Source organism: Heterocephalus glaber, unplaced genomic scaffold (genome assembly GCF_053883595.1).
Source record: "Heterocephalus glaber isolate CG9 unplaced genomic scaffold, H.glaber_assembly_v1.0 deba00001600, whole genome shotgun sequence".
NCBI classification, from domain to species: Eukaryota; Metazoa; Chordata; class Mammalia; order Rodentia; family Bathyergidae; genus Heterocephalus; species Heterocephalus glaber.
The window spans coordinates 15,872,424-15,886,421 of NW_028258372.1; the positions used below are offsets into that span (position 1 = coordinate 15,872,424).

The 13,998-nt window shown below is 39.0% G+C and overlaps 1 protein-coding gene and 1 long non-coding RNA gene across 13 annotated transcripts in view; one reads left to right on the forward strand and one right to left on the reverse strand.

Moving 5' to 3' along the window:
• Positions 1-686: 686 nt before the first annotated feature.
• Positions 687-10,858, reverse strand: LOC110350901 (uncharacterized). Of its 9 annotated transcripts, none has more exons than XR_002397833.2 (5): positions 10,440-10,858; positions 10,256-10,328; positions 6,486-8,838; positions 4,644-4,761; positions 687-3,986 (listed from the first exon to the last, which is right to left on the reverse strand). It is a non-coding gene; the product is annotated as an uncharacterized LOC110350901 (long non-coding RNA). The 9 variants fall into 9 exon arrangements; XR_015444536.1 differs by having other exon boundaries at positions 6,486-6,561; positions 7,085-7,147; positions 8,646-10,858; XR_015444534.1 differs by having other exon boundaries at positions 4,644-6,430; positions 7,085-7,147; positions 8,646-10,858.
• Positions 10,859-11,204: 346 nt separating this feature from the next.
• The window catches only part of Rasal2 (RAS protein activator like 2), a 330,126-nt gene continuing 327,332 nt past the window's right edge, over positions 11,205-13,998 (forward strand). For all 4 annotated transcript variants that reach the window (XM_004853375.3, XM_004853376.3, XM_087194374.1 and 1 more), the window contains exon 1: positions 11,205-11,781. In XM_004853375.3, coding sequence (XP_004853432.1) covers positions 11,580-11,781 — 202 coding nt within the window. In that variant the 5' untranslated portion in view covers positions 11,205-11,579. The remainder of the gene's footprint in view (positions 11,782-13,998) is intronic.

The window sequence follows — 13,998 nt, forward strand, 5'->3', positions numbered from 1 at the left end:
CATGGAGATGATGAATTCTATTCCAAACATGTTAAGACCCAGGGGTTTTTAGAAGCCAGAATGAGACAGAAAATGCTAGAACTGTTGGGAGAGATGTAGACTGAAGGTAGACCATTGGAATTCATCTCTGTACAGATGGTAGTTGAAAAACTGAGGGTACCTCAGATAACTTTGGTAACATCTTAAAACAAGAAGAGTAATAGTCAAGAGAGACGCCAGAGAGAAAATACGATCATGAAAAAGATAGAAAAGGAGTGATCAGAAATCTATGAAAGAATGATGGGTGTATGATGGCCTCAAACTCCTAGACTTAAGAGCTTCAAGAATAAATTTTAAGAAAGTGATCAATTGCATCAAATGTAACATAGGGTGCTGTAATATAGAGCTTAAAGGAAAATATTTTAAATCTATCCATTTAGATTTTATTTTAAAAGCTAGATGCAATTCCCTTGGATACCTAGGGAGAAAATTCAAACAAGGAAAGGCCAGTACCAGAAGGAAAACTTATTGAGTAGTCTCACATATGAACATAGAAACATAAAAACTAAATAAAACATTTGTAATTCATTGAAAATACAATTAAGGAAGGTTTGATTCCAGAGATGAATATTTTATTGTTTTGAAATCTATTAATATAATTCACTATAATATGAATTAAAGGACAAAATTAAATGATTACCTCAATATATACAGTAAAAACATACTAAGATTTAACAATCATTTCATGATTTTAAAATATCCTTCTTAGAAAATTAGGAATACATCAGACCATCCTAAATATTAAAACAATAGCAAACACTGTATTTAATGATGAAATAATGGAAACATTCTGTTCAAAGTCAGGAACAAGACATGGATATCATACCCATTCAATATGGTACTGAGGGGTCCTAACCAATGTAGCAAGACAAGAAAAGAAAGTATAGGGATTGAAACAAAGAAATAAACTAATAATCATTATGCAAATAATATGATTAAATAAGATATACAAGACAATCCTTTGACATTTTATCAATACTTATAAGGGAGTTCTTCAAGGTTGATGGACACAAAAACAATATTTAAGAATCAATGGTGCTTCTGTACAGCTGCAATAAACAATTAGAAAATATAATAACAATTACCCAAAGAATAGTCACAACATAAGCCACAGTTTACACAGGAAAAAAATCTAACAAAAAAAGTTTAAGATCTATACAGAAAAAAAAAAACTTTATTGCTGAATGTAAAATAGAGGAAATATGTCATATTCTTGAAGGAAAACAATATTATAAAGAGAAAATTCTCCCTAATTAATGTATAAAACTTAACATTTTACAGTCAGAATCCCAATAAGGTATTTTGTGGAATTTGACTAGCTAGGTTTAAAATGCTCATGGAAGAGTTCAGGATCAAAAATAGGCAAGATAATTTGAAAGAGAAAAACAAGATTAGGGAGGAATTAGGAAAGTGTGGTATCAGAGCATAAATAGATAAATAATCCAATGCAACAGAAAAGAGAACAACACATAGGAGAATTTGGTATGTGGTAGATAGAACTTGGTAGATAGAATGTGGTATATGGGGGAAAGATGGACTATTCAAATAAATGGTGTTAGATCAATTAATTATTTGTACAGAAAAAATAGATCCTAATTTCCCAGTGTACACAAAAATGTCAGGTGGCTCAAAGACTTCAGTATGAAAAAGCATAATAATAAAGCTTTCAAAAGATAATAGAGGAGAATATAATCAAGATTTTAGGGTAGGGAAAGCATTTTTAAGGGATGAAAAAACAAAGCATAAGAAGATAATAGATTAAAATTGAAATTTCTATGTGAGAAAAGTTACCACAAACAATGTTAAAAGATAAGACTAGGGTAGGAAAAATATTTGAATTTAAAAAACTGACAGAAGACTAGGGTATAGTCTGTATACAAGGGAACTTTTGTAAATCAATAAGAAAAAGACAGATGCAGTAGGGTAAAAATCGTCAAAGAATGTAAATTAGGCAATTCAGAGAAGTAAAACTCAAATTTCCAATAACACATGAAAAAAATGCTTATCCTCTCTTTTGAAAAGGAAAATGCAAAACTTAAAATGGGATCACTTTTCACATATATGAGAATGACAAAATAGCTGATAATGCTAAATGCTGGAAAGGCTGTGAAGAAAGAAACTCGCACCTGCTGAAGGGAAAGTACATTGGTACAACCACTATGGAACGTAATTTGCCAATATTTTGTAGCATTGAATATGTGGAAGCCCTATTTGAATTTCTGGGCATATATCTAGAAAAACCTTTATACATTTGCACAAAGAGAAGTGCCTTAAAGATGATCATTCCATTATTGTTTGCAATTGTGAGAAACTGGAAACCACCATCAATAGTAGAATGTGTAAAGTAATGCTGGACTATAGTCATGATACAAAACTACACAGTAGTTAAAATGAATGTACTAGGTCCAAAAGTATTGACATAGATAAATCTTAAGAGCACAATACTGAAAAAAAAAGAACAAAATACTGAATGCAAATATATATATACACATATATGTAAAATTTAGAAAGACACAAAAGAAAAATTTAATAGAAGAAAAGAATCAGAGATTTTCATACATACATACATGCATACATACCTGTGGGAAAGATACATATAGGGGTGTGTCTTGGTAGCTAGGAGTGATGACATGTTGGCAGTTAGAAGAGAAAAGGACTAGATGGAGTACAAAGAGGACTTCATGCTTGGTATGGTGGGCACATTTGTAATTCCAGCTACTTGGGAGGCTGAGGCAGGAGGATCCCAAGTTTGAGGCCAACCTGGGCAACTTAGTGAGACCCTGTCTCAGAAAATAAAAAGGGGTAGGGATGTAGTTTAGTGGTAGCATGTTCCTGGGCTCAATCCCTAGTAATACTGCAAAAAGGGACAGGGCTTCAGCTGTATATATAACATGTTTTTTAAAGATCTGAGGAAAACAACAGTGATTGGGAGATAAACAGGAAGTACAGGTAGTGAGTATAGTCTACTTTTTAAAAAAGTTTAGATGGAGAAAGAAAGAAGAGAGATTGGATGATGGCTGGAGAAAGATACTGGATTGGAAGCCTTATTCACTCAACATTTTTATTATGACATTTTTTAAACATTCAGAAACACTGAAAGAATGGTACAGTGAACACCCATGTAACCATCACCTATATTCTCCAAACAGCATTTTGTTTTATTTGGTTTATAACATATTTATCCACCCATTCATCCACCTAGTTTTTTATTTGATTCATTTCAAAGAAAGTTTCAGACATCAGTGCACTTCATTAGTCAAGCTTTTGGATTAGATAAGAGAGATGAACACATGAACTGAGGGGAGGACAGTGTTGAAGGTGTGGCTGAAAGAAAAAAGAAAGAAAATAATTGTTTAAGCCCTGAAAGAAATGGGAAGTTTTGACCTTTGAAAAAGAGGAGGAAAAGATGGTAGAGGCATGGGGATGTTGAAGGTGGCCTCAATGTTTTCTCCTTTAAATAGGAGGTAGAAAACTTTTGTTAGGAATGTGAGTTCTGAGTTGATTGTGTCTTGAATAGAAAGACAAAGACAAAGTAGGTATATTTACTGGTGAAAATTGATCAAAGACAAGTTAAGGAATCTATACAGTTTCTGAGGGTTCAGTTGAGCCAGAATCTGCAACAGCACAAGACTCTACATCATATAATTTTCTCCAGCCCTGTTGTTTGAGAAGGAAGAACAGGAAAAGCAGACTGTGAAATAATCTAGGTTTGATTACGCAGAACAGGTGCAAAGTAATGGAAGGGCATTGTATTAGTTTGCTTTGTGTTACTACAGTGAAATGCCAAAGGCAAGTAACTTATAAAGAGAAAAGGTTTATTTAGCTCACAGTTTTAGAGGTTCAAAGTCCAAGATGAGGAGACTGATGAGAGGACACTGTTTTGGCTTTCAATGAGGGCAATAGATGGTGGCGCATCATGGTGGGAGATCATATAGGCACAAACACATCTAGAACAAGAGCAGAGAAGAAAAGAGAAGACAGGTGAGACCATGCTTGCTCCTTTTATAATTCCCTTGTGAGAACTCATTTCACAACTACCAGGGGTGGTCACACATGAACTACCTCATGCCTCCAGTGACCTAAAGACCTCCCATTAGGCTTCACCCAAAGGTTCTACCACTTCCTAAGAATGTTACCCTGGGAACCAAGCTTTTATTCACAATGAATCCTTGGGGAACACTCAGACCACATCCCTAGCAATGGGCTTCAGGCAGTTAATAGTCTCAGCCAGGACATGGAACTGAAAGAGTCTAGAAAAGGCTGAAGAACCAGGATCAAATGAAGAGGTCAATGTATCTGAGTTCTTATGAGATGGAAAAGCAGCCCCTGGGCTGAGCCACAAACCTAGAGAAAGCCCCCTCATCCTAACTAGGCGGATTGCTACCACTCCAGACACAAAGGCACATAGAAATGCTTCTAGTCACTTATGTTCTCATTTTTAAAATGGTTTAGTACTTTCTTATATCAATGGTTTAGTACTTTCTTACATCTGCCTATTATTATGGACCCCCTTTTTTCACTTCTTGTGCCTATTACTACAAACTCTGTAATCATCCTTTCCACTCAGCAATTTGGATGAATTATTTCATTATAAATAAATTTACCTTCTTAAAATTTTTTTTCATAGAAGTATAGTCTCTTTTCCTTGTCTTGAGTTGAAGGACTCTCCATTAAGGCTAGTGTTCGTCTTTCAGATTTCTCTGGTTGACGCTATTCATTCTCCTATAAATTGTGTTGAAGAGTAGAGGGAGTTGGAGTACAAGCCTTGGCATTTGATTGACTCTCCACTGCTACTTCCAGCCCATCACTGTCTGTCATCTAAAATCTCATTCTTTCCTTATGGGTTCCCTCTACCTTTCTTCTTCTCAGCCACTAACCAATGTCCTAGTCACTTTTCTTCTTTCACCTAAAGACTTTGGAACCTAACTCATAGATGCCCTCTTTGTTTTGCCTCCTAACACTATCTTAGGATTTGGTGTCAACAACAGATCCAGTACTTTAGCTTTCTAATTGCTGTACCTCCTTAACCTTTGTGACCTTCACCTTCCCAGACTTCACACCTCAGTAATCCTAAATTCCAAGCTCTCACCTTCTGACTACTGGCTTCTAACTTTGATAAAACAAAATTTTCAGGTTTCTTATTCTCAGTACTAGTGATCAGTATTGATCGATAATGGGGAGACATTTCAGGAGCTGATGTGATCATCTCTACACATATTTAGATGACAGCTTACAAGGGACATATTTTGGATTTTTTTGTCTTTATTCACAAGGGTTTTAGCCTCCAGCAAGTACCAGTGATATCTTGGCATCTTTGTATACAATAGACAAAAGGAAAATGATTCAGTGTAGACCCCACATATTGGTCGATTATGATTAGATCATTGTCAGAGTAACATGAAGACAATGGCATCATTTTTTAAAAATCTGTCCTCTAGAATCTTTGGGCTGTGATTTTTTAATTTTATTTTTTGAGGACTCATTAGAACACAAAGCTAAGGAAGTAACTGTTTTCCTTGTGTAGGGTGAAGTAACTTAGTGTCTCTATAGTTACTAAAAAAACACAGAAATTAATTTGCTAAAGATTACCCACTTCATACACTGTGTTAGTTCATAAATGGTTGGCACTGTGTGTTTCAAGCAGAACTGGATTACTCAACAGATACAGTGTTTGGGACACTGGTGAAGTAAGAACACACAAAAATGCATACAAAACTTTTAAGAGTTTGATATTTGTCATTTCTGATGCAAATTACATAGTGGTTATGTCTGGGGGAAAATCAGAAGTTTGTCGCTTTTCCTACTACTCTGCAATTTTTAAAAAATCACATGGGGTGGGTCACCTTATTATTGTCAGCACTTAGGATCTTTGAAGGTTTTAATTAGGCCCTGATGTCAGAGGCCATTGTGGTTCCACCTAGGTATTTTTATTCTTTTTGCATTCCTATACTTGAACGTTGAGGTGAGGTCATTCATTTTGAAGGAGGTTTGCCAAGAAGTGACTGGTAGAGATCTGTTTGTTTCTGGCCTGTTCCACTGCTTTACCAAAAAATATTGTCACTGGTTGGTATAAGCAGTGGGCTTCTCTTAGAGGATATGGGCCAGCTATAAAAGTCACAAAACTCAAACAGATTCCCAAGCCTTTTTTTTGACCAATGCCTGCCTAAGATCATTCAATTTCTAATTTATAATCACCATCAAACGTTGTTGTGAAGAGAGTTACTGCTCCCTAAATTCTCCACATCAACCCCAGTACCTCCATTTAGGACACTTCCTTTTTACCTGATCTGCTTCCAAACTTGATTTATGCCATAGCTTTTTTATCCAGCTTCTTTCTACCAAGAATGCAGTAGAATGACTGGCAGCCACTCAAGTACTTGAGGCTTTCCGTCTTACAGTATAAAACAAAGAGATTGAGAAAGCAGAAATAGTTTTAAAATACAGACCTTTTCTAAGGAGTGGAGAATAAATCTTCTTTTGTTGCATTAGATTCTGTTTAAGACTCGGGATGCAGGATGCTATCTTGATGAGGGATAGACAAGGTTGAAAAGGGGAACATACTGAGCAATGAGCAACAGCTGAAAGCTACAAAGATAGGGCTGTGCTCATGTATAAATAGAAATGTTGCTGCTACCCTGATGAATCAGACCAGATGTTTCTCTGATGTCTCTGTTTGGTCCTTTGGTTAAAAAAAAAAGTATAATTTTGCTAAAATTATATGTGGGGCCAGGAATGTGGTACAAATGCTTTAAGCTTAAATAATATGTAAAAGAATAAAATTACGGAGGAAACCTTCATTAACAAAAAAATATCTATTTAGAGAAGCACAGAAAAGGGTGGAATCAATTTTTTGATGGGGCTAATGAATTGAGATTCAAATCTGAGTTCTAATTCTTCCTCTGTCACTAGTTATGTGACCTTGAGGAAGACACATCATATTCCTGGACCTAGGTTTTACTACTCATTTATTTATTTCTGTTGAGACCAGGTCCTACTATGTTGCTTAAGCTGGTCACAAAATTTATAGGCTTAAGTAGCCTCCTACCTCAGCCTCAGGGAGCTGGGATTACAGGTGTTGGTCATCTTGCTTGGCAAGTTATGTTCATTTCTAAAATGAAGAGGTACAGGATAGAAAATGAGTATTGCATGACTGAATTCATTAAACTGAGGTTGTAGTGTCTTCTGCAGCTCTACACATCTGTGAACAAAACCAGGTTTACATTCATTTTTCCTTTAGTCTAAACTCTGTTTCCTGGCTTCTGTTTTCATCCAGGGGTTGATATATAAAAGAGATTGTGGGTGATAGACATGAATACAAGGTCTCTGCCCTCAAGATGCTTATAACCCAATAGTACATACTAAGAATTATACAAAAGATTATATACACAATATATACTGTAGCTGATTCTAAAAGAGAGACAGGAACAAATGGTATAGGAACTCAGAAGAGGCTGAGCTCATTACTAGCTTGGAGAATAGGGAACGAGTTGATGGAGAACATGGGCATTGGATGGGATTCATTTCTGGTAGTCAGAGATGGAGTAAAGGATATTCTAGGTGGAGGAAAGAATTAGGCAGTGACAAGGGGGCTAGTAAGTGTTACCTATATTTGGAGTGTGCCATTTCAGTTAGCTGAAAACAGGCAAGGAGTTATGTCGCAGTGGTGGTTTGGGATCATATTTGGGAAGCACTTTTAAGGTTGGGGTAGAATGCATTTTATACAGTAGGCAACAGAGAGCTGTTTTTTGAGATATGACCTGGTCTGAACTGTGCTTTAGGATAACTCACCCACTACAGAGAGTAGGATAAACTGGAGGTATAAAGTCCTAAGGGGAAAGAGAATAGCTAAAAAGCTAATGCTAGTAAAAGCTAATGAAGTCCGAGCTAGGATGGCATCAGTAGGAATGGAAAGCAGGGTTGGATCTACGCAACCTATGGTGGGGGAGAGGACTCAGGTAACTCCTTGTTTACACAAGTCTGAAATAGAACCTACTAGTTCCAGTAACATAAAAAGGAAATTCAAGAAGGGAAAGGTATCTGGGCAAGGGGAAAAGGGAACACAAAGAGGTTATTTTCCAAGCACTGGGTATGAGGTGCAGGAAGCATATCTTGATAGAGTTGTTCAACATTTACAAATTCCTGACTGGACCTCAGTACTGTGGATGGGGCTGGAGATGGGTATCTCAAAGTCAACAGTATCCAAGTGAGAGATGTAATCATGGAAGTGCATAGATCACCAGGTTAGTGGAGAAGGAAGACAGAACAGAATCTTGGGCAATGTCTAATTTCTTCCAGCTATGGTCCATATTACAGAAGATAATTGGGAGAGTAGTACATAACTGTGTCAAAGGGCAGAGGGAATACAGAAAGCGAAGACTGATGAACCTCTTTTGGAGAAAGGCTGGTGAGAGGTGATGTTTACGTATTTTAAAGGGACTATATGGTCTAGAAGAAACGAGTTAACAGACTTGATGAAGAGGGAACCTTTTATGTTTGTTTTCTGACAAATGAATAGAGGAGAAAGTTGGACATGTATCTGGCCCTCAGTTGTGACAGTCATAATTCCAAATACCCACACCTCCTTTATATTAGTAATGTATACTTACAAACAATAACCTGTTTATTTTGGAAATCTCAGACTGCTGTCAGCGTTTTAGACTCTTAACTATGGAACTTATTTATCTCCTCCATAGTTTCCCAATTTTTGATTGTCTTGGATCTTGGGTTTGATTCTTGGGGTTATGTGTTCCAACATCAATAACTATGTAGATCAACCCTGAGAAATTAGTGTTCAAAGCTCTAGAGAAGGGAGAAAGAAGAAGGGAGAGGGCTAAGTAGAACTGCAGCTTTTTTGTACTTCATACACAAAGGACTGTTTGCAAACAACAATGTAAACTATGACTTTATCAGCCAAGGATTTATCTTCACATTAAAATTTGGGATTACATTATGGATATACCAGTGGTATAAATCCAAGAAGCCACCTTCTAGCAATGCAAATTGGTTTATAACTTCTATGTTTTGTTGTTCAATATTTTTTCTTAAATGGTAATATTTTACAACAACAACAAAATGTTTACCTTTTGTTTCACAAATGTCAGAACAATTCCACCTGCTTAAGAAAAATACTCTTACAGAGTCCTGACTCATTGGTAAAATAAAAAATTACAAGATTAGAGTTTTAATCTCAGTTAACTAACTAGCTGTGTTCAGATACTTTGTTTAATACAATTCTATGCTTCAATTTCTTTCATTGGCTAAATGGAGTCTTAAAAAATATTGGTTCTGCTTATCTCATAGAATTATTGTTCAGGTGGTGAAAACATTTTCTTTTTAAATTATGAACATAAATTGCAGACATAATATCACTTTGGTAATTAGATTATGACATGCATCTAGTCTGGGGTCAGGATGGGGAGATGAAGTAGGGACTAGTATTTAGTACTTAGTGGTCAGGATGAAGAAAATAGGATTACTAAGAAAGTAGGATTACTGGGGGTTGGCAGAGGCTTTTTCTTCAGCCCAAGAACAGATACAGTAATGCCACTGGGAGAACAAGTTTGGAAGAAAAAAAATCTGTATTTCATATGGTACTGCTACTGCTGCTTTTGAGATAATGGCTTTGGTAAATAAATTCTTTATATATTGACTGAGAAAGTAAAACTCAAATTTGTACATCTGATGCCTGTTATTCATTTACTCTCTGATTTACGTTACCAAGACATCAACTGTAGCTTATTATAAAAGAAAATGCTGTAGCTCTCCTCAGTGCTGAGCCCTTAGCTTCCTGGCTTCAACACTAAATTCATGAAAGCACATGATAGTTTAGACTTGGAAGACTGACTGTGTAGTCAGATTGTAAGCAAGCAAGGTTGTAAATATTGGAAAAGATCCCTCCAACATATCACCAAGCAACAGATCAACAAACTTAATCACAAAGGATTCTTGAAGGAAAAGTTGAAGCAATCAGTATCATTCAGACAGTACAAATCTATCTGTACTGATGGCTGATTTGCCAGGCAACCTGGCTATTCCTGTTTTCTTCACCTGTGATACAAGAAGCAGGATGAGATTATCACTTAGGACACTTCTTGTTTGAAATTCTATTACTCAAAGTAAGAGTTGGTAGAGAATCACAAAATGTATCCTTTTAGCACTTACTTGATAAGCCGAAAACACACCAATATACCACAAAACCAGAAAACTAAAATGTTACCTTGTACACCACTCTGTGCAGAGGAGCAATGGGTGCATATAAAAGTCAAGTTAAGGTTAAGGATGGAGACATTCTACAAATAAAAAATAAAACACAAGTGATATCAGAGGGGGGAAAAAGCCAACATATTGCACAAAGATCAAAGGCAAAAAAAAAAAAAAAAAAGGTGTTTGCTTAATATTACTGGGCTTCTGAGCTTTTCGTGTGGTAGGTCCGTCCATCCATCCACACCACACTTCTTAACCGCTATTCTAAGCCGATGACAGCTTCGGCGTGGACCGGGAGCAAAGAGCGGATCCTGTACAGATCCCACAATGCCAGCCAGACCCGCTGCCAACTCTCCTTTCTGAGAAGGACGGAGGCGTTTCTAGGGTGACTGTAAAATGAAGCAATCTCTTCCGTCTCTTCGTCCAATAAGAAAGAAGTGTTCCAGAAATAAATAAATAAATAGGAAGCGGATGAGAAGAAAAGGAAGTTCTTTTCCTTCCCTTTTAAATTTCCCGCACCCCTTTTCCTCCCCGCCTTCCCAGGCCGTCTCTAAAGTGAGCTACAGCTCTGGAGAACCAGACCACGCACTGCCAGGCTGTCCCAGAGTAGGCTTTTGGAAAGTGGGCGGGGCCCGGTCAGATGAATAACTCGGTGCCCGATTTTTCCTGCCTTTGGGAGCAGTTCTTCCTCCGCTTCTTTACTCGATTGCACACGCGGCCAGGCTCTCGGCCCTCGATTGCTCCGGTCTATCACCCTGGGATGCCGCCGGTCGCCGCCAGCGCCGCGGCTGCCGGGCTTGTGGGACCCTCAGCCAAGTGGGAGCCGGAGCCACGGCCGGAGCCCTGGCCTGAGAGTTAGAGGGGCGGGCCGGCTCATACCGGAGCCAGGTGCTGAGGACTAGCGGGAAACAGCCAGGGGCTACCGCCCCCCTTAGGCTGAGAGCCGGCATTCGGAGTCCCTGAGGCGGCGGCTTCGGGAGCCGGTCAGAGGGGGCGGCCCCTGGCGGCGACGCCCCCAAGCCCAGCCCTGCCCGGCCCGGCGCCCTCTCCGGCGCGAGCCTGGTCCTACCGCGGGAGACGCCGGCGGGCGCTCAGGAAGGCGGCTCCGAAGGGGCGGGAGGGTGAGCGTACCCTCCCGGGAGGGACCGCACCTGAGCCCGGACCCACGCCCGCCCGGCTGGGGTCCCTCCCTCTGGCTGAAGGTGGGCTGCGGCGCCCAGCCCTTGGCGGTGGGCGGCGGGGACGGAGGTGAGCGGCGTCCGCGCCCCCGCTGCTGCGCCCTCCTCCCCTTCCCGCAGACAGAGCGCCCATCGGCCGCCTCGTCCCTCCCGGACACCATGGAGCTCTCCCCGTCGTCCGGAGGAGCCGCAGAGGCGCTGTCCTGGCCGGAGATGTTCGCGGGGCTGGAGTCCGACTCGCCTCTGCCCCCGGAGGATCTGGAAGCGGTTGTCCCAGTCAGTGGAGCCGTGGCCGGTGGCATGTTGGATCGAATCCTCCTGGAGTCCGTGTGCCAGCAACAGAGCTGGGTCCGGGTGTACGGTAAGGACCGCAGGCCGTCTTAAAGGCTGGTGTTTCTTGTCTGTGCTTGGATTGACACGCATTCTATAGTCTTCGTTTCCCATTCCTAGTCTCCATCCATCCTGAGTCAGCTTCCCACGTCCCTTTTTGTTCTGGGCATGCATTTCCGACAAGTTTCTTCAGATTAGCACCTGGGTAGAAATGTGAGCCAGTGTAGTCCTTTTTGGACCTACCTCCTCAGGCACCCGTAGTGAGTTTATGAAGTTGGTCTATCCTGACAAAAATTTCAGGTGATTACTTCAAGGGAACCGCCAACCACCTTCAAGAAGGTATGATTGAAAACGCTATGAAAATTCAGTGAATGGAGTTTCATCTCTTTCTGTTGTTGAGTGAGGCAAGACTGGAAATGAAGATGTATGAAAAAGCCTAGCGGAGGATAAGCTAATGAACGAGAAAAACAAAAAGCAAAGTACACTAAAACCCAAATTATTCATTTGGTGGGGACAGACTTATCTATACCTCTTCCTGAGTTTCACTCTCCAAAGGTAACCACTTATTCCAATATGTGTGGATTGTTTTAGATTGCGTACTGTTCCTGGTTTTCTTTGTAAAGTGACTGAGTTGCCACTCGGCAGGTTAAAAGTGATGAACACACTAAAACTTTCCCTCTCTGCATTCCTAGTAACCGCCTTTTTAATTAAAACTGAATGATGATATTCTATTAGGGTGAGACTTGTGGCAGCATTAAAACCATACTGTTTTTGAAAACTCATAGCCCACGAATTTATAGCCTGGTATTCAGGGTTTAGCTGTGGCTTTCGAAAATATTGAAATGGCAAGATGTTTATCACTTAGCTCACATGACCACAAAAGACATTAGTAATGTGTCTGAATGTGAGATGGCAAATTTGAAGCACCTGGGATCCACACAGTGTTGGATGTTATCCTGCAGTCACATGCATCTAAGTCTGTGGTGGTCAAGAACATTATGTTTTGCTCTCATCTTTCTCAATAGAGTTTATGTTTACCATTCAAGAGTGACCATGGCCTAGAAGTTTTCTTTCTGAATAGTTCAGTTGGTTTCATATCCATCACTGTCCATCATTGTTGCAAAGATCTCTGAACTTCGAGTCCAGACTTCTGAGTTCTTGGCTCAGTTCCGCTGCTAAGTAGCTAAGTGATTTGAGACAAATTAGGCACTTTTTTTGACCCTAATTTTTTAATAAAATGAGTGGATTGGATTAAATGATCTCTAATGGTCCTTTTGATCATAAAAATCCAGCAACTCTTCTTACAACCAGTTCTACGAATTTATGTACGTACCATTTTGTGTTTTGTTGGGTGTTTGTGTTTTTCAGCATTATTTTGTTTAACTGGAGTAATTAAAGCAATGAAGTGGGAAGTGATACGAGGTTACCCAGTTTATTCCCAGTAGATCAGATTTAAAATTTTGGAGCATAATTTTCCATCTGCCTACTAATCCTATTTAGTTGGTTGCTTATAACAGAGATTGATGAGACTCTGAAATGAGTTTGAGCTACGTATACTGTGGTTACATTTTTCTATTTGATTTCTTATCCTTACAGACTTCTTTAGCATATTGTTTTTATATGATGTTAGATAGGATCATGTTATTGTAAGAATAAATGATAATTCAATATATCAGTGTCTAAAATTCTGAGCTTTTCAGACCTTATGTTAACTATTGTTTGCATGTAACCCATATAAATATGTTATTGTTTTTTTATAGTCTGTTGCAGGGCATGATTTGTTATATGTGTAACATGTTTACACACACACACACACACATCCATCCAACATGCTTTAAAGAAATCCAGAAATTGGGAACCTTGTCTGTAGCATTTAAGTAGGGGTTGAGACCTTGGGTTTTCATTCTGGTTTTGCCGTAACTTGGTTTAATTTTGGGTGAGTACAGTACTTTTAACTTCCTGGTTCTAAGTTTCTACATAAAATGTGGAATATGGAGTAATTGTTATACACACATATTTACACACAAATGCATATATATGGCACATTTCTGTGCCAAGGTACAGCATTGCCATTGCGTCATCACTTTTTGTCATCCCTTATCAATTAAGCAGAAGTTGTTTTTATTTACTGTTTACTGCAGTTTTCCTTCCTGTAAGGAAGCTTATCCTGGAGGCTACTTGGTTGTCTTTAAGTTTGGTATAAATATTCCAGAACATTCTGAATGACTCTTCACTATTTTCTTAGCTA